The following is a 20979-nucleotide window of genomic DNA, read 5'->3' on the forward strand; positions in this document are numbered from 1 at the left end:
ATTGTTGTCCTACTGTTCGTTTATTGTTCTCATTTGTAAGTCGCTTTGGATAAAAGCGTCTGCTAAAATTAATAAATGTAAATGTAAAATGTAATTTATTCCTGTGATCAAAGTTACATTTTCAGCATCATTACTCCAGTGTTCAGTGTCACATGATCCTTCAGAAATCATTTCTAATATGATGACTTGCTGCCCAAGAAACATTTCTGATTATTACCAATGTTAATATTTAATATTAATATTTTTGTGGAAACTTTTTTCAGGATTCTTTGACGATCAAATTTCAAAAGAACAGCATTTATTTGAAATTTGTAACATTATAAAATGTCTTTACTGTCACTTTTGATCAATTTAATGCAGTCTTGACAAATAAAAATGATTAATTTCTTTAAAAAAAAATCCTACAAACTTTGAAACGGCCGTGTAAGTAGTTAACTGTAATTGATGTATTATGATGACAACTGCACACGAGCTTGTACTTTAAAACACACTTATATTCCAATGCTTACCCTTCCCAGCATGCCCGGCAGAATTCGTGTCCACAAGACATGTCCACAGGGTCCTCAAACACTGATATGGTGCACATGCAAATTCCACACTAAATGAAACATTGAACAGACTGTGTCAATATATTTTCATGATGAAGAATGTGGATCATGATGTCATGCACAGAGATGAATCTAACCAGAGCAAGGCCATCAGCAGGAGACAGCAGGCTGATATCATCAGGCGAGGTGACGGAGGAACGAGTGGTTCTGGGAGTTCGAGGTGAAGGCAGAGTGTCCCAAGCATTGTAGCCACTCGGCGGAGGAGTTGGCATCTGAACACCTGAGCGCTGGCAGCAGTCCTCTGCATTAGACATCCAGTCCTCCAGAAGCTTTTCCCGGTCCCAGTCTGTACAGCAGAAAAAAAGGGATTGAAACTTACTGACCGGTAAAACCTTCCTGTAATGCAGAGGTTCTCAGCATTTTTGATTTACAGGCATAGTCAAACACAATGTTCATAGAAAATATAAAAAACATAAAATAAGGGAAGATATTTCCTCCAGTATTTGGGCCACAATTATAGCACAACTTTTTATAAACAAACTGGAAAAGTGTAATAGAATATGTTTTTATGCTTGAATGTTAAAAAAAAAAAAATTTTCCCCATATATTTTCCATTGTTGCAAGCCTGACTGCGTCAGACTTCATACTTCCGCTCTATTTCAGTTCGCTTCTGTACCCAGTTTGAGACATCTGCTGCATCCCAATTCGCATACTATCCAACCTAAATAGTATTCGAAAACAGAACTAGAACATCCCAAATCGTAGTATGTTGAAATGAGTGTTTCAAAGATACCCGGATGGTCTATATCCGCTCCTCTCTTCCCAGTCTGTCAGTAACGCTCTGTTTAGTTCCTGTCTCTATGAAGCCCCTCCTTCTGAAAAGCACACTATTTTCTGATTGGTCGGCTGGATCAGTGTGTTGTGTGATTGGTCAACCACTTCGAGTGTGTTTGAAAAATGTCCCGCCTCTTACCATAACCACCAGTTTCAACACACTACTAAGTAACTCACCCAGGCCCCGTCCCCTTTATTCTGCGTATGTCTTGGGCAGGAATTATTTAAATGAGGAATATCTGTGATGTTCGTTCTCGGAAAAAAACTCAAGATTATAATCAAGGCACTCCAGTGATTTCAGAAATAGTCCTGATTTAATATGCAAACATCACTGAGTATAAGGTCAGATATGCCTTCAGAATTAACCTAACATCCTTTTTTATCGCATAGGCCTATACCTGATATGCTTGATATGTTAAAAGCAATTTATTCCGTGTAAATCTGAGTTTTTCTCCAAAACAGCAATATGAAATTCTTACAGAATTCTCCCATTAGTCATTTTAATTTTCAAAAAAAAAATATTATATTAAAGTCTGCATGAAACAAAAGCTGCAAAGGTGTTTTCATCCCTATATATTTGAGTGAAACGGCTTTCAAATGAGAAAGAAATATAGGACGGGCTTGATTTTGTCCATTGGTAATTGTTGGTTGTGGTTTGCTATTAGTCGATCTCATGATCTCCTCTCATAAAGGTAATTACTTTTAACCAGGAGTCCTTTAAAATGTATGTCTGTATTTGCTCATGTTAAGTAGGTATAATGTCTTGTTTGTGTGTAGAGATTTGTGGTATAATATGTAATCTTTGTCCTGTCTTATTTTTTATTTTATTTGTACTTTTTTGCCGCCTGTTTTGGGCAGGATAGAGGTACTGTAACTCAATGGGATTTTTCCTGGTTAAATAAAGGTTAAATAAAATAAAAATAAAATGTGAGTGACAGCCCATTTACCAAAATAATGATGAGCACAGATAAATCATTTATAATAAATACTATGTTTTTTTATTCCATAAAAACATTAGACTTGCCAATTTTGACTTCATGGTGACTTAGAGCAAGGCTTTTTATAGTTTCCTCAATAATAAACATGAGCCAAACCCTTTTGCTTGTAATATCTTGATGAATGAACGATCTTGGAAATTGACCAAGTTTGACATATAACTTTAACTGATGAAATGGATCAGCTGGCACATTGAAAGTCCTTGCAAAACATTAACCACTTCATCTCTAATCTCTTATAATAAGTACTGCACCAGGACCTATGGAGTGTTATCAAATTATACTTTTACATGGCACTTCATTATGTCTCACAGAATACCATGAACATGTCTAAAAGAACATGGTAAGACCAGTAGAGCCTTTTATTGTGTGTACTCATAAGTCTTGGACTCTTGCACTTGTAATGCAAATGTAAAATATAAAGCATAGAAACGTAGCGTTCTCATTGGCTGAAGTAGCAGCAGTAAATCCGTACCGTGAGCTCGCAGAAGCGCCTCAGCCGTGAAAAGAGGAGCCTGAAGCATGTCCGCCGTCTCCACTATCAACATGTCTTTCAGCCGACGCAAGTCCTGAAGTTTCAATCCCTCATATGGCTGGAGAGAAAGAAAGATGAAGGGATAAGTGAAAGGTTAAAAATGACAAGTGTGAAGCAAAGAGGATGTAAGAGAGGTGATGGAAAAATAACTAATAAAGCTTTTCTATTTAAACTTTTATATTTTCTGCAACAGCAAAACAAAGCAATCATGAGTCTGTCAATCCACTTTTGATTGATGTCATATCCTGTGACATTACATTCCTAAGCTGTGATTTATCTTGTGCTCAATTCTTCAGTGCACACAACACAGAAAGAACAGCGAACATGCACACGGAAACTTCTACCTATTATATATTGGGCTGTAAATTGATTATCAAGTAGAATTATAAGTTAATTACACAATATGCTGATAAATTGCAAATAATTGCATCAGTGTTTAAATCAGTGTTTGTTGAGAAAAACTTGCATAGAACGAATCCATTCAAGGATCAATCAAGGACCATTAAAAATGTTTTTTAATGTTTCTTTTAATCAATGTTGCTTAATTTGTTTGGAAACTGACTGCATTTCTTTTCAGGAATCTTTGATTTAAAAAAAAAAAACGCATTTATTCGAAATAGAAATCTATTGTTATAGATTATAACATTATAAACTAACATTATAAACTGACACTTTTCCCCAATTTAATGCATCCTTAAAGGAGTAGTTCACTTTTAAAAAAAACTTTTGCTGATAATTTACTCACCACCATGTCATCCAAGATGTCCATGTCATTCTTTCTTCAGCAAAAAGAAATTAAGGTTTTTGATGAAAACAAACCAGGATTTTTCTCCATATAATGGACTTCAGTGGAAACCAAACGGTTCAAGGTCCAAAAGACAGTTTCAGTGCAAACTGCAAACTGTTCAAAGGGCTTTAAACAATTCCAGACGATAAAATAAGGGTCTTATCTAGCAAAATGATCGCTCATTTAAAAAATAATAACGAAGTTTAAATTTTATAAGCACAAATGGTCACCTTGCTCTGTTCTGTGATGCACGTTCGTGACTCTCCTTTTCGAACACGTTTATCAAAATGAACGAATCATTTTTCGAGTCATTTCGTTCATGAACAAGGCGAGCATTTGAATGTTTTCATCAAAAACCTTAATTTCTTTTCGACTGAAGAAAGAAAGACGTGGACATCTTGGATGACATGGGGGTGAGTAAATTATCAGCACAAGTTTTTTTAAAAGTGAACTACTCTGAATATGAATAAAAGTATTAAAATTTTCTCTCTCTCTATATATATATATATACACACACACACACACACACACACACACACACATATATATACATATACATATATATTAAATAATATATATTAAATAAGGAGGTGTGTATAAACATATATATATAAAACGAAATGTCACAGTCTCTAAACTCAGAAAGCACAGTTTTTAACACCACCGTACCTCTCGTCGGTCAAGGGCGGCATACTCTGCTTCGATCTCCTGAGCTCCAGCATCCTGAGAGAAAACCATCTGAGACTCCAGACTGAGCGCCAGCTCCTTGTGATGCTGTTTCTCCGCACAGTCACACGGCGTCTCCCTGTCCTCGTTCTCCACGAACAGATCGGCATCGTTCTTCACTAACAGCTGTAAAACACAAGACTAGCCCTTAGCAAGAGCCTTCAAAGTTATGATCAATCACAGCATCCTACAATTAAAACAGAAAAGTAATCTTGTTTGGTCCAGGACCAGGAGTTTTAATGAGTAAGACTAAACTCTTAAAAACATAAGGTTTTCGCAGAGATGCTATAAAATAACCATTTTTTTCTTTCTCTGAAGAACATTTTCCACTATAAAGAAGGGAATGTCCCATGGATGTTAAAGGTTCATAATGGATATATATTAAGCTTTTTTAAATGATCCTAATGTTGTTTCGGATTCTCCTACAAAAGGTTTACATGCATCCAAAGTCACTTAAATTTTTTCGTAACATAAATTGTACAATCAGCTCTTTTCTCAGTGTCTAGATCAGTGTTTCCCAACCCTGTTCCTGGCAGCACACCAACACTGCCTGTATTCTTTGTCTCCCTAATCAAACGCACCCGATTCAACCCATTAGCTCATTAACCCACCTGATTATGAGCTGATGGGTTGAATCAGATGTGTTTGATAAGGGAGACAAAGAATACACGCAGTGTTGGTGTGCCGCCAGGAACAGGGTTGGGAAACACTGGTCTAGATGTTTCGATAAAGGACTCAGTCTCTCTAAACCCCGCCTTTCTGAGAGCCTACTCTGCTCTGATTGGTCAGATAGCCCAGTCTGTCTGTGTTTTACAACGTGTGTCGGAAACAAAATGCTCATTACCATATCTGAAATTCAGCTCTGAATCTTCCTCAGCCTTTGCGTAACCAGTGATGCGAACAGTAACGATGGTGTCGGTTTTACCGTATCAATTCGAGCCCGAGTCCACATCCCTTCGAAAAGCATCAAAGTGGATTTGCTTTCGCAGCAGAAAACAGCGTCTTCTCGACATGTCGACAACACGAACCAAACTCTTCCAGGTCTCAGCTACAACTACAGTGTTTGAGGGCGGGGCAAAGTAGACATTGTTCGCAGGCAGCCAATTAAGACCATAGGCTGGCATTATGGAAATGTATTACAAACCTACATATGTTCGTGCAGGAAGGAAGTAAGATTGGAATTACTGACGACTCGTTTCATTTGGAAGACAGTAACTCCATTTATCTGCACTTTGATCTTTGCAGACCGTTTACATTCAGCTACAATACACACTGCATGAATGTAATATCCAAAATAGCATATTAGGGGCACTTTAAAAGGTTAGTCCACCCAAAAATAAAGTAATTCTGTCATTAATAATTGGCGTCACTCGTTCCAAACCCGTAAGACTTGCGTTCATCTTCGGATAACAAATGAAGATTCATTTTTGATGAAATCTGAGAGCTTTCTGTCCTTCCATTGGCAGCTACACCACTTTGAAGCTTCAAAATGTTCATAAAGAGATCGTAAAACTAATATGAATTAAGCGATTTAGTCAAAAAATTCTGAAGAGACGCCATCACTTATAATGAACAGATTGAAATTAGACTTTTATTCACATATAAACTTTGATCAGCGAACATAAACAGAAGCTCAACCGAACCTACTTGACACACGAGAACACACACTAGATCTTGCTGAAGCTCAAACGTGCCGCGTAACAGGAGAATGAACCTCATAGCAGCCATAACACCCTGGAACCCATGGGCTCCCATTTCTCAGGAGGTCTCCCATCCAGGGACTGACCAGGCCCTGCTTAGATTCAGTGGGGAACCAGTCTGACCAGTTTACTGCTGGAAGAGGTGTTAGTGAGGCCAGTAGACGGACTTATACGGCACCATTTATTTTCAAGTATTACAGCTGAATCTTAATGCCATCTTTTTAAGAATGTAAGCCAGTATCACTAATATTACATCTACTGATGTCTCCAAGAAAATGATTTTTCCCCAAATTTTAAACATTAGGCTTTAAAAAATATAAGTAAGGAATAATTGAATTGAATTATTGAATTATTAGAAAAATATTGCACACCCGAGGTGGTAATGCGGTCACAACGCTTTACTCCTCGTGTGTGCATTATTTTTCAAATAATTCAACGGCCTGAAGTCAATTATTCCGCTTATACTACAGTTACCACACCTCAAAACATTGTTCACAACATGATGCATTTCAAGACTTTTGTCAAGTTTTTGTCATTAAAACGCTCTAGTATCTAGGACTAATTTCTTACGCATCTAATTCCATGCCTCTGTTGCTAATTCCAAAACGTCATTTTTGAGGTTTGAGCCACTTATAGCAGGGGACAAACTTACAACTCGCTGAAATATTCGAAGACCGACTGTTTCCATCGACTGTAGCAGGTCTTATTAAACACCAACTGTGAACTGTGAACTTGGAGAGAACTTGATACTGGCACGCGTCTTTCTGACTCATGTGTGTGCGCATGCATGTCAGGAGGACATTCACTGACAGCGCGTTCTATTTTTCTTGTCCCGCATGAGTGGTTTGAAGCATTTGCGTGAATAACAGCATGGTCATAACCCTAGCTAAAGGATGACACAAAGAGCAGATGCTGCGTTTGCATTAAATATTTTAACACATTAATGCTGGACAAAAATTAATCGCGAAAATAAAAAAATTTTCCCCTCACGGCCACACGGAGATATTTTAAGCCCTGGGCACTCACCATGTGGTCTGTGTGGGTCCTAACGCCCCAGTGTGGTGACAGGGACACTATACTGTCAAAGAGCAACGTCCTTCGGATGAGACGTCAAACCGAGGTCCTGACTCTGTGGTCATTTTAAATCCGGTATCCTGGCCAAATTTGCCCCTTGGCCTCCATCCATCATGGCCTCCTAATCATCCCTATATACTGATTGGCTTCATCACTTTCTCCTCTCCACCAGTAAGCTGGTGTGTGGAGGGCGTTTTGGTGCAATATGGCTGCCGTCGCATCATCCAGGTGGAGCTGCACATTGGTGGTGGTTGAGGAGATTCCCCCTTCCATGTAAAGTGCTTTGAGTACCCAGAAAAGAGCTAAATGTAATGAATTAATTATTGGTTCTCGCACATCAAGCGAACAAGCTTGAGGTTCTGTCTCTAACAAGTGGTGTGAGTTGATAAATGTTTATATGTAAATAAATGTAACCTGTGCATTATATAGACCATTTTGCAAGATGTAAACAACACTGGTCCAGAAGCACTTCCTGTTTCAGTTTTTTAACACTACATAAGAGCTGGGATTAAATACAACCAACAGAACATATAAAACCGAATCAAAAAGTTAAACAAACATCTTTAAGATGTTTTCTTTACATGTGAAATAAAGAAAACAGTTACAAACTGAAACAGGAAGTGTTTCTGGACCAGTGTGTTTTACAGCTTGCAAAATGGTCTATAAAGTGATAGAATCTTGAACCGCTCAATTTAAAAGGATTCGTTTTACGATCTCTTTATGAACTTTTTTAAGCATCAAAGTTGCGTAGCCGGACATTTAATTTGTGTTCTGAAGATGATTGACAGTTTTGTGGCATTAAAACAACATGAGGGTGAGTAATGACAGAAATTTCACTTTTGGGTGAACTACCCCTTTAAGAATGAAAATACACCACGAGACCTAAACTACATAAAGTACAAATCTTGTCACCTCAACACAGTTCTTCATGCCAGCGGCCGCTGCGTAGTGCAGGCAGGTGCTCTTCCTTTTGTCGGTGGCGTTGACGTTGACTCTCTCATACTCGCCCTTGTCCAGCTTGGCTCCGGTCCACTGCAGGATCATCTGGAGGCACTCGGCCCGGTTCTGCTGGTCCTCTTGTGGGCGGCTGATCCGTGGCTGAAGCGCTCCTTCACACAGCATGATCTGCGGACCCATACACAGCAGGTGCAGTGCCGTCTCATTGTGAATGTTGCACTTGTTGGGGTTTCCATCTTTGGAGAAAAGGAAAGACCTGCAGGATAGGAAGAAAAGAATGGTACAAACTGTAATTAAGAATTACATTTAAGAATACAAATTACAACAGCAACATAAACAGTAGATGCTATGAATGAATCAAAATGCAAAACACTGAAGATTAATAGTCTAGGCTTAGTGCATATTCATTTTGCACACAATAATTATTTTGATTCAGGCTGATTCTTTAATGAATCATTCATTTAGGCTGTAAACAGCTTTATATGATTCTTTGAAAATAACCAACTCAAAAAACAAATCATTTTAAAAATCAGGCACTACTATGACTTATTGCTATTATATTTAGCAATATACTGCTATATAAAATTGCATATACATCTGCTGAAATTATAGATAATAGGGGGCTAAAATAGAGGGCTATTTTAGTACAGTGAACACATTGTCATGTTCAAGAAACCAATTTAAAATGATTCAAGCTTTGTGACATGGTGCATTATCCCGCTGGAAGTAGCCATCAGAGGATGGGGACATGGTGGCCATAAAGGCATGGACATGGACAGAAACAATGCTCAGGTAGGCCGTGGCATTTAAACGATGCCACATTGGCACTAAGGGGCCTAAATTGTGCCAAGAAAATTATTACATCACCATTCACCACCACCAGCCATTACACCACCACCACCACCAGCCTGCACAGTGGTAACAATGTATGATGGATTGGATCCATGTTCTCATTCTATTTACGCCAAAATTCCAGTCTTCAACTGTCCAATTTTGGTGAGCTCTTGCAAATTGTAGCCTCTTTTTCCTATTTTTAGTGGAGATGAGTGGTACCCGCTGGGGTCTTCTGCTGTTGTAGCCCATCCGCCTCAAGGTTGTGCGTGTTGTGGCTTCACAAATGCTTTGCTGCATACCTCGGTTGTAATGAGTGGTTATTTCAGTCAAAGTTGCTCTTCTATCAGCTTGAATCAGTCGGCCCATTCTCCTCTGACCTCTAGCGTCAACAAGGCATTTTTGCCCACAGGACTGCCGCATACTGGATGTTTTTCCCTTTTCAATTCACACCATTCTTTGTAAACCCTAGAAATGGTTGTGCGTGAAAATCAGAGTAACTAAGCAGATTGTGAAATACTCAGACCGGCCCGTCTGGCACCAACAACCATGCCACGCTCAAAATTGCTTAAATCCCCTTTCTTTCCCATTCAGTTTAAAGTTCAGGAGATTGTCTTGACCAGGACCACACCCCAAAAAGCATTGAAGCAACTGCCATGTGATTGGTTGATTAAATAACTGCATTAATGAGAAATTGAACAGGTGTTCCTAATAATCCTTTAGGTGAGTGTATATCTAATTATCTGAAACTATAAAAATGTATATGAACTATAGACATTTCCATAATTTAAGATTTTATTAAATCTCCTTTCCTGGAATTTATTTTTATTTGTTCTTAATTAAAATCTGTGATTTATTGTGATTTATTATAAGTCATTTGCACCTTATTTTTTTTAAATAAATGTGGACGTAGACAACAATAAACAAAAAATTTGTTATGCTGTTTGATATTGTAATCTGGTATGTCATGATGATCGTAATCAAACATGCTCTTTTGTAGTGAAAGTACTAAATATATATATGGAAAAATATAAATATCTCATACCAGGGTAATTATTAACGTTAACTAAAACTATGAAAATTATAAAATTATAACGTAATAACATTTCTGTAAATTGGAATACAGATTAAATAAAATAAAGTTGAAAAAATTAAAATTAGAAATGTTTCTTTGGAAATAAACTGAAAAAAGTTTAAAGTTAAAGCATTAAAATGATTAACTGGAAATAAATAAACTAACTCAAACAGCAGTATTTAAAACGAAACAAAAAAATAATAAAGACAAAAGCACATAAGGAAATTACAAAAAAAAAAAATCAGGCTAAACTAAAATTAACATGAAAACTAAAAATACAATCTAATTCAAAATATTAATAAAACATATCACTGAGATAAAAAAAAATATCACTGTGCATAACCTATTATCAATACTCATTGATTTTGCATGATTAAAGCCTCAAGGGTGCCAAGCAGTTATATGCTGAACAAGAGTTATTAAAATTTTGTAAATTATGTCATGCTGTATTGACCAATAAGCATCCAAGACCATAACTCTCAGGCATATCAATTTTATAAGCATCTATAAAACACAGATACAGGTCGAATTTAAAGCCAACCTTTGTCCTCCCAGAGCTATTACTTGAAGAAATACAGGCGAGCTAGTGCTGGCATCTCATAACACATGAGAGGGCATCATAAAGATGATAAAAAGATGAAAGATCATAACCACATTATCAGTGAAAATGTCATGACACTTTTCCACACAGCTAGAATCCTCAGTGTCTCCCAGCCTGATGACTGATATCATTTCAGCCAATTAAATGTGGGAGCTTCAAAGTAGTTGATAATGCACCCTAAAATGGACTTAGCAAACTTACATCCTCGTAAGATTTAAGAGTGAAATTGGCGGATGCATTCAGCAGGCTCTAATGCCTTTCATGGAAATGACTCAGCGAGCTGTTCTGGGAAGTCGGATGTGAATCTAGCACTGGGAGTTTATTAGTTGATGCAACTGAAAACAACAGCTTTAACTCCCTGCATTCCCCAACTGCCCCCGAGAGGCCAGAAAGACTGGATGAACTGCTAAGAAATTGGCACGGACACCTGTTAACAATGCAACCCAGTGAGATGTAGGACAATAATGACATAACCACATCATGAAATGCAAAGCCAAGCATTTCATCAGGAATGACACCAACATTCAAGAATAAAGTCTAGACAAGCATGTGACAGATATCTTGTGTTATGTTCTGCAGTATGCTGGCTAATGAAAGTGTAATCATACTAAATACAAGACCACACATTAGGCCAAATGTCAGAGCTACACATATTTCGCCTCAGAAATGTTGGGTGTAGTCTAGACCGGCAGGCTGTTTTTACAGGAATCAGTAGCAGATGAAAAGTGAATCAGAATTCCAGCAACAGGATCCTGAAGTCTGAATTTAAATGTTTAACCACTTCAAACTGGCCGTTCTAGCGAGGGAGGTGTTTCTAACTATGGTGTTTGTAGTTTACTCAACTCTTTGTTCCCAAACTGTCAAACAAAGGACACATTTTTGAGCTCTAATTTGGTTGACTGACGTTAAAGGGATAGTTCACACAAAAATCCAATTTCTGTCGTTAATTTCTCACCCTCAAGTCGAGTTTTGTCCATCTTCGGATCACAAATGAAGATATTTTTGATGAAATCTGAGCTTTCTGTCCCTCCATTGACAGCTACACCACTACTACTGTGATGCTTCAAAAATGTATAAAGAGATCATTAAAGTAATCCTTATGTATTGAGAGGTTTAGTCCAAAGTTTTGTCCAACAGAGGGACAGAAAACTCTCAGATTTCATCAAAAAGATCTTTATTTGTGTTATAAAGATGAACCAAAATCTTGTGGGTTTGGAACATAGACTGTAAAAAAAAATCTTGGGACTTGAGTCTGCACAGAAGCAATTTCGGGACCAGACATGCACAGTTGTGAGCAGGAAGTAAAGCCATGAAATCAAGGCCGGCCCCACCCTCACTCTCGCAGAATCAATCGCAAGCACATGCTCCTGCACTTTTTAAAATTAATTATAGAAATTTAGATATTAAATATAAAGCTCCGATCTCCTCAGTCCTCCGAAGATCCCGAAAAAAGTCTGTTGGTGCTTCAGTGACTACTTCGCTCAGAGAACCAATCATGATGTCACACCACCAAATCAAATAACTAACTAAAAACAAACTTATTTTAAAAACTAACACTTCAAGCGTGATGTAAATGACAGAAATCATCTTTGGAAAAAAGTTGTTTAGTTGGTCTCACGTGCCGTTGAATAACACAGGGAGGCGGGGTTTATGACCTATACTAGGACCGGCCAGTGGGGGGGGCGATCGAGACGCATTGGCTTCACTTTTCAGGGCTTGTGCGGCACACTTGGTTTGGAACGACATGAGGGTGAGAAATTAATGATAGAATTAGATAAGAGAATTAAACACACACACACACACACACACACACATACATATATATATACTGTATATATATGTGTGTGTGTGTGTGTGTGTGTTGTTTAATATGGAGGAGATTCAAGCTTGAAGCACACACACACACATATATATATATATATATATATATATATATGTGTGTGTGTGTGTGTGTGTGTGCGCTTGAAGCTTGAATCTCCTCCATACAAAACTCAAAACAAATGCGCAGACTGGGAGGAGCAGTCACACGCAGTTCAACGTCACTACATCTTCCGCCCCGGACCGGTACTTTAGTCCGCGGTGTAAACGCAGTAAGCAAGCGGTCTGGGGCAAAAAAAGTTCCTATGAAAAAAGTTCCTGGGACAAATAGTTCCTGGGACAAATAGTTCCTGGTAATTCACCTTTGGCTAAGCCACGCCCTAGAATGTAGATTGACCAATCACAGCACAGCTAAGAACGAGCTCCCACAGAGGTCGGACACCTTTTCACAGCGTTCTATTGACTTTCAACACAGGCCTCTCGTATTTTTGGTCTCGGCAGGCTATTACCGTTGAATGGTTAAACGTTGTGCCTCGGACATTTGTAACACAGATACGAGTTTCCCAGAGAGGTTGGAGGGGGGTGTCCGTTTTTTCCCCTTCCCAAAACTGAAGTAAAATCCTGACAAGTGTCGTCTTTGGATTAAACTGTATGGACGTCCTCAGTCAGCTAACGTTAAACGCCTCAAAGATCAACAAGCACATCTTTTTTTACTTCTAACCTTACTGTGAGTGTGAAGTTATACTAGTTAGACCGTTTTATAATGTTTTAGGTTATGATTTTGGTTCTCATACCGGTTGTTGATACGCTAGCACACGCTGCTAATAAATACAACGTTATACTCGTGTAGTCCGTTTGCTTTGTAATAACGATTATAGAAGTGAATAGAGACCTACCCAGTGTTGCTCCCTGATATTGTTAGTCCCAATTAGTAGGAAATGCGGTGGTTAATTTTTTTTGACTGTGACCAGTAACGTTATGCTTTTGCCTCTATTTTGGACGCCTTGCTGTTTCTTGCGTTTCACCTGTATGTCTTGAATATAGCCTTCGAACGCATATTGCAGCCCCTTTTGCCTACTTCTATCGGACACTTTATTTGCTGCTTTATAAAGTTCGATAATATTTCAGCAGGATGAGCTGTTACAGCATAAGCCACGCAGAGCGCAGATGAAGTTTGACGGATGTAGCAACAGTAACTAAGGGGGGCGGGGCTTAGCCAAAGGTGAATTGCAGTGGAAACGCAGATATTGACTGCCATTTTTCCAGTGTTTACCATCCAACAATTTGTGGAGAATGCTGAGCGATTTTCCCCCCTTTTACTGTGGTATGATCTGCAAATCTGCACAGTAGAATAAACTGAGGTTTGTCACTTTACGTCTATCAGTTGCTCTTTCTCTGTCTGCATAGGCCACAATTAGCAGCAATTTGGGCCAGAGACCCTACAGTGTTTCAAAGGTACAGTTATGCCCGGTATTATTATTGTAAACTAAACCTAAAACTATTTGTCTGTTAATTGAAATCAGGCTCTGCAATGATTGAGGTTACTAGTAGTGTGCTCCAATGTGCTGTAAAATAAAGAGAGGACACAGAAAGAGGAGGGACAGAGAGTCCTCAGTGGCCAGCTGTTCTAGCTGGTAATTACCAACCATTATCTCTGAAGGGTGCATTAACTACTACACTTGCAAGTAAGAGTTGGCTTCATAGCTCCAAGTGATCTTGACTCAAATACCAAACACTGGAACTCAACAACCATGCAAAAATAACCTTGTATTGCACAAAAAACGCCACAGGCTCTACACAAGCTTCCCATTCCATGCATATTTGCTCTAGGACTTGTCTGTTAGGGGCCAACATGGGAAAGTTGTTCAGAGTCGTTTTGTTCTCCCTGAAGCATCAACCCTACAAACCCAACTGTGCTGTTAATGTTGACATACTGTTTGGCTTTCCCCATGACATTCAAGGTACAATATATAAGAATTCTGTATCAAAATATCCCAAAAAACACATGCACAGTGTTATATATTTATTTCAATTGTGTTCTTGTATTACCCTAAATGTTTCCAAGAATTTGTAAATTCATAGAAATTCACAATTTTAAATGGTGCCCGTCCCTGTTCACTTGTCGCCTGTCAATGACATAATATCAGCGTTATCCTTGGTTTCCGCTCTCACCACCCTAGTAACCATGGCAACAGACGTAGACAACTGCGTTACGTCTAGTGGCAGGCTCACAATGTTGTCGTTTCATTCAAACATCACGGACCATGGCTAAAGGAGAACTAAACTGAGGATCAATATCGGCGTGGCGTTTTGCCGAGAGCTAGCATCCGCGACCAACTTCGACTTGACAGAGAGCATATGTACATAAAACTAATCAATGTAATATAGCTCAACATGATGAAATGTTAGAATATGATCAGTATGTTATACTAATGAATAACATTATATCTTTCAACACACTCAAATGCATTCTTGCTCTCATTAGCGTCTCAGAGTCATGTTAAAAACATGAATGTTTTCTTTCATCCATAAAGATTATTAGATCAGTTGGTATGACGACAAGTTCCATGATTTCACTTATCACTGCATCATCAATCTATGCATTTGTTTTTGTAAGAGGTTAGAGACCCCTAACGGAGAAAAAAATGACATATTGTAGCTTTAATACAGTTTAAACAGTCTTAAAATTCTGATTATCTATTAACAGAAATGCAATATGACATCATTTTCAGTGGTGTATTAAGAACTTGTATACCGTAATGTTTTTATTACCTTAGAATGAGACAGACATTTGTATCTACATAACCGTGGGCACCCCCTACAACAATAACAAGGGTTTCTGAATTCTACACTTAGCCCAACTCATGCTTGTATGCTTATGCTTGTGCTTATGGATGCTTATGCTTGTATTTGGGGGTGCCCATTCATCTGAAGCTCTTACCTGATGAGGCGCGTCATGGCATGGCGTGAGGCATAGAGCAGTGGTGTGTTGTGTTGATAGGGGTCCCCATAAGACGCGTTTGGCTCCAGAGACTCTTTAAATTGGGGGTTGCTGTCATAGAGCTGACAAGCCAGGCCTTCATCTCCACTGATAAGTGCTTTACGAAACTTGGTGGCGGTATTTCCCATGGCGGGAGCTGGACTGGGACCCGCAGAGCGGCCCACATGCAGTTTTCAGCACTCAGCCAGCGCAAGAGGGGCGGGCCGCATACCGCAAGTCCTGTAAACACACCAACATGGTCGCAGTTATTGGCTGCATGGTGTGGCAATGGTTATTTGACAGTGTGATCATCCCGTGTGCATCAAGGGATGTAAAATCAATGTGTAAAATCAACAGCACCATTTTGCAATCTCGATTTAAAAGTATGAGATCAGACAATCAGGTTTTGCTCTGTGCTGCATTATCTCTACGCCCACTACTAGTCTGTTCCCTTCACCTTTTTAGGCTTAAAGCTAAAGTGCAACATTTCTGCACCACAAGCATCCAAATGTAAATGTCAATTGTATTTATTTATTTATAATTTAAAGCCATATCAGCATCAAAGGCTATATCCAAGGCAAACTCTATAGCAGTAATAAATGATAAACAACAATACATAATACAAATAATAAGTTATATATTTGATAAAATTTCTAATATTGTCCCAGGAGAAAGCTTTTTCAAAATTCAATAAATATACATGGGAGGAAAGTCTTGTGTGACCAAATCAATATCTTATAAACACTCTCTGGTCATTTCTATTTTCAAAATGAAAACAATGGTTAGATCTTTTATTTTTAATGGATACATTTCATATAATCTATTATGGACACATTCATCCCATTTGGCTGGAAATGAAAGATCTTGAAAGACAAATTAAAGGGACACTTCACCCATTTGCATTAAGCTTTGTATCTTTAGAAACCCAGTAATATTTTTGAATGGTCATGGTTAGGGCCGTCAACTTTAGTCGTTTAGTCGACTAAAGACGGTCGATGCCGTCTTGGTTGACTGACATTCTTATTGGTCGACCAGTTGCATTTTTATTTTTACCAATGGAAAGAAATTTTCAATGATCTACTCCTTGATATTTATTCCTTTATAAGCAGTTATATATTACTGTATTCTAAATATAATAAGCTTATGTTTTATCCCCATCTTTAAATGCTTTAATTTAGGCTATTTTGTAACAGCGCCACAGTTTAGCGCACACACACATAGAACACTCGGTTCGCATCTGTGGCTGGCTGCGCTGCTGCTTCGCGCTCAGTAAAGGATATAGTTTAGCTGTATTCATTCAGTTAGAATGCTACTTGTTTTGGTTTTTATGTTTTCATAGACTATATGTTTTTTGTTTTTATCTCAATGCTGCCTGGACGCACTTGAAAAAAAAAAAAAAAGGAGCGCGTTGCTTCCTTTATGAGCGCGCACACCACGCGCCAACATTTGAAATCGAACTTGAGCGCGCAAAAGACGTGAGCAGGCAGTGGGCACTTTAAAGGGATACTCCACTTTTTTTTGGAAATAGGCTCATTTTACAACTCCCCCAGAGTTAAACTGTTGAGTTTTACCGTTTTTTAATCCATTCAGCCGATCTCCGGTTCTGGCGTTACCACTTTTAGCATAGCTTACATACATAATTGAAGTGCACAAGACCATTAGCCTTTCTAAAATAAAATGACCAAAGTGTTTCGATATTTTTCCTATTTAAAACTTGACTCTTCTGTAGTTACATCGTGCACTAAGACCAACGTAAAATGTAAAGTTGCGATTTTCTAAGTTGATATGACTAGGAACTATACTCTCATTCCTGCGTAATAATCAGAAAACGTCCACTGTTGTACCATGAGTGCAGCAGGCGTAATGTTATGACGTAGCGCCTGAAAATAGTGCCCAGCTTCCAACATGACCAGGACTAAGTTTGTAGTCATCACGCCTGCTGCACTCATGGTACGGCAGTAAAGTTTCTTGATTATTACGCAGGAATGAGAGTATAGTTCCTAGTCATATCAGCCTAGATAATCGCAACTTTACATTTTCCGTCGGTCTTAGTGCACGATGTAACTACAGGAGAGTCAAGTTTTAAATAGGAAAAATATCGAAACACTTTGGTAATTTTTTTGGGAGAAATGCTAATGGTCTTGTCCACTTCACTGATGTATGCTAAGCTATGCTAAAAGTGGTACCGCCAGAACCGGAGATCGGCTGAATGGATTCAAAAGAGGTAAAACTCAACAGTTTAACTCTGGGGGAGTTGTAAAATGAGCCTATTTCCAAAAAAAGTGGAGTATCCCTTTAACGGCTTTAACATGCTGACTCAATAGATTGTGTTTTCTTCATATGTTTTTGTTTTTTTGTAAACTTGATGCATTTGAAAATAGCCTAAATAATGTAACAAAGCAAAAATAAACCTATATGCGGCCCTACAATACAGCCTATTATTATTAGGATTGTCTTTTAGGCTCTTTGGGTTTTTTGTGTGTTTGTTTTAAAACGCCTAGATCGGCTGGACAAAAGTTAACCCATAGCTTTGAAAGTAAATAAGAATAAACAGCCTGTATAAACGAGAGCTTTTATGTTGTCTTACTAACAAATATATATTTTCTGACAAGAGGGCACCAAATTCAAAAATTATTTTACATTTCGACTACATATATGATCCACTTTCAATAAAGATTAATGTTGAAATGTGTGAAATGCTCCTTTAAATCATACACTTTCCTTGTCCGTCAATGGCCAGCCTTACAGAAAAAACCCCGAACAATCTCACATTATTGGTTGAGATAACATTACTGTTTGAATCGAATCGAATCCATGAAACATGAAGTCTTTCTGAACTCTGAACTGAATCCTTGATATTGATTAAGAAGTCTTGATTTTGTTTTCGGTCTACTAGATTAGGTAATGTTAAAGAAAAAACGTTATTTTCCCACATATTGTCCATTGTTGCAGCTCCTCTCTTCCCAGTCTGTCAGTAACGCTCTGTTTACTTCCTGTCTCTTTGAAGCCCCTCCTTCTGAAAAGCACACTGTGCTCTGATTGGTCAGCTGGATCAGAGTGTTGTAATTGGTTAAGCGCTTCCAGCATGTTTGGGAAATGCCACACCCTTTACCATATCCATGAGTTTAAAACACACTACTAACTAACTCAACCAGATTATTGGAAGGAAACTCAATGCTACAATGGAGGCGTTTCAGGATTTCAGAAACACTGACACTGAAATGGAGAATAACTCCCTTTGGTTTGTAATTTTGCAGAGCTTTTTCAAGCTCAAACAGCAACATTACACACTAAAGAAAGTTGAACATCTAAAAAAAACACCATAGGAGGGCTTTAACTTGAGCACTGCATGAGACATGTCAGTCTAGCACATGTTTACATAGAAAATCTAAATCAGTTCTGTGTTAACAGCCCCATATAGGCATATTAAACAGTAAAACAACCATTCCCTTTAGCTTTACCGATTACTCATATGAAGCTACTGTACTTGTGTGGGAAAAATAAACAAGCCACTATTCAACTCTCATAACTCTCTTATGGAAATCCCTAATGAAACAAAACCAGTCAGCTTCACACAACACACTCATTTGCATATGACCACATTGTGCAAATAAAAATCTTGCACAGGTGCCCTTATCTGATCTTATAGTTACACTTTTTTTCTAAACATGTCCATCAGATAAAACTGCCGAGCGTCTTTTTGAAAAAAAAAAAAAAAAAACTGTTCAAACTTTTTTAAAAGGATGCATGACCTAAGGGATATAATGTTTCATCAGCAAAACAACCAGCATGCATCACGTCACGCTCTAATAAATCTACTTGAGAGGGTTGTGTGAGCAGAGAGTGGCAGCAGGTGCACCGATCGGGCATGAGTGAGTGGGAGCACACGCTTTTTAGGTCATTCTGTCTGCTCTGTTGTTCTTTTCCACATCATTTCATATAAACGTCTGTGGAGTTACACTAGAAACAAAGCACATTTCAGAACATTATAAATGCACTCTTGGACTTGTGGTCGAAAAGGCTCACTTTCAGGTGGGACGTCTGAGAATGCAGAACAGATGAATTAAGAGCAGCACTTGGCAGGCACACAAAGAGAAGAAGGAAACGTTTCTGTTCCACAAGCTTCCCCCACACCAGAGCTCAATCATTAAACATACTGTGTGTCCATTAACGGTAAAATTCCATTTGCATTCATTTTACAGGCAGTGGGCTACTTCTAAACAATGCAGGCTTTGTGTTAAAAGATGATCCTCAACTGCTGTGCCGTTTTCACTTTTAACAATGTCTGAAACTCCAGGCTAAATAATAACCATGGCCGAAAGGAACAGCATGCAGTAACCTGACATTTAAAGTGACAGTACCAATCTACCAAGCCTGTACGAATGTCTTTATAGCATGAAAGACCAAATGGGGAATGTCAGTCTGATTTATACTAGATGGTCTTACGTATAAACTTATTAAAATACACTTATTATGTACATGCACACTGGTCATTGTATTTGTAACGTACTTGCATTACTGTTAACTTTAGGCCTAACCCCAAAAAACTCTAATCCTAACCATAACCATAACTTCAACTTCAGCAGTAAATGTGGGAATTTTTCAGAACGACATGTAGTTAGACAGAAAATCCATAGTCTTGAAGGTTATGTTGCTTTAATGTTAGTCAATAGTACCGAATGGTGACATGCTGAACAACATCTCCTTTGTTCTTCAGAAGAAAGAAAGTCATACGGGTGGACTACTCAAACATGGAGACAAACTAAAAAAAAAAACATAATATACATAAACAGTTTTTAGATTACTTTGTGGCTTTGAAAAGAAAGCAATTACTGACAATATCCCAACAGACACCAAAGCCTGACTTTCATATAATCCATCCCAATGTATTGGATTAATACTGCACACTAGCTCTGTGAATTGCATATTTGTTTACAGTGGTGGTGGAGTGGGTTTCTCTCTGATTTCTCATGAAGCATTTGTAACGACTGTCTAAGGATTAAACCAAAGCTCTGAAACTCTGGCTGCAGTTTTCAAGGATGCATTTACTGTGTTGACAGCAGCTGATCAGCTCCATCAGTTCATCAACACCGGACGGTGTATGACTGACAGATCGCTATACCAACAAACACGTTTGATAAAGCAGAGCTTTAACCTTCTGAGCTGGTCAAGCGGAGATTTGCAAACCAAGGCGAGTTGACAAGAGCGATCAACACACACACGTACCTCATCACTGACGTATCCATGAAGCGTTGACACATCAAATGACCAGAGCAAGCGGCGTGTCAAAAGTTTATGTCGAGATTGTTATCAGGCAGCAGACCTTCGATCATGTTAGCGATTAAGTAAAAAGAAATGATAAAGAACTGTATAATCATAGGGGTGGTGCTCGTGGCTGTGTTTGCTGGTCATGCTCTCATTTCATAGGACAATAATCTGCGTCTCCTTCGCGGTGCTAAAGGCAGATGAAGGACCGAGTTTGAGAGTGACTCGCCGCCACCTACCGCACAGGAGGATG

The 20979-nt window shown here is 38.5% G+C and overlaps 1 protein-coding gene across 2 annotated transcripts in view; it reads right to left on the bottom strand.

The window, feature by feature from the left end:
• ankib1a (ankyrin repeat and IBR domain containing 1a) overlaps positions 1-20906 on the bottom strand; it is a 92581-nt gene extending 71675 nt beyond the window's left edge. For both annotated transcript variants that reach the window (XM_039681177.2, XM_039681176.2), the window contains exons 1-7: positions 20688-20906; positions 15423-15701; positions 8112-8412; positions 4369-4551; positions 2853-2970; positions 686-894; positions 510-598 (exon numbers count right to left, since the gene is read on the bottom strand). In XM_039681177.2, the coding sequence (XP_039537111.2) occupies positions 510-598; positions 686-894; positions 2853-2970; positions 4369-4551; positions 8112-8412; positions 15423-15610 (1088 nt within the window). In that variant the 5' untranslated portion in view covers positions 15611-15701; positions 20688-20906. The remainder of the gene's footprint in view (positions 1-509; positions 599-685; positions 895-2852; positions 2971-4368; positions 4552-8111; positions 8413-15422; positions 15702-20687) is intronic.
• Positions 20907-20979: the final 73 nt, after the last annotated feature.

Source organism: Pimephales promelas, chromosome 18 (genome assembly GCF_988280905.1).
Source record: "Pimephales promelas chromosome 18, fPimPro1.hap1.1, whole genome shotgun sequence".
Classification (NCBI taxonomy): Eukaryota; Metazoa; Chordata; class Actinopteri; order Cypriniformes; family Leuciscidae; genus Pimephales; species Pimephales promelas.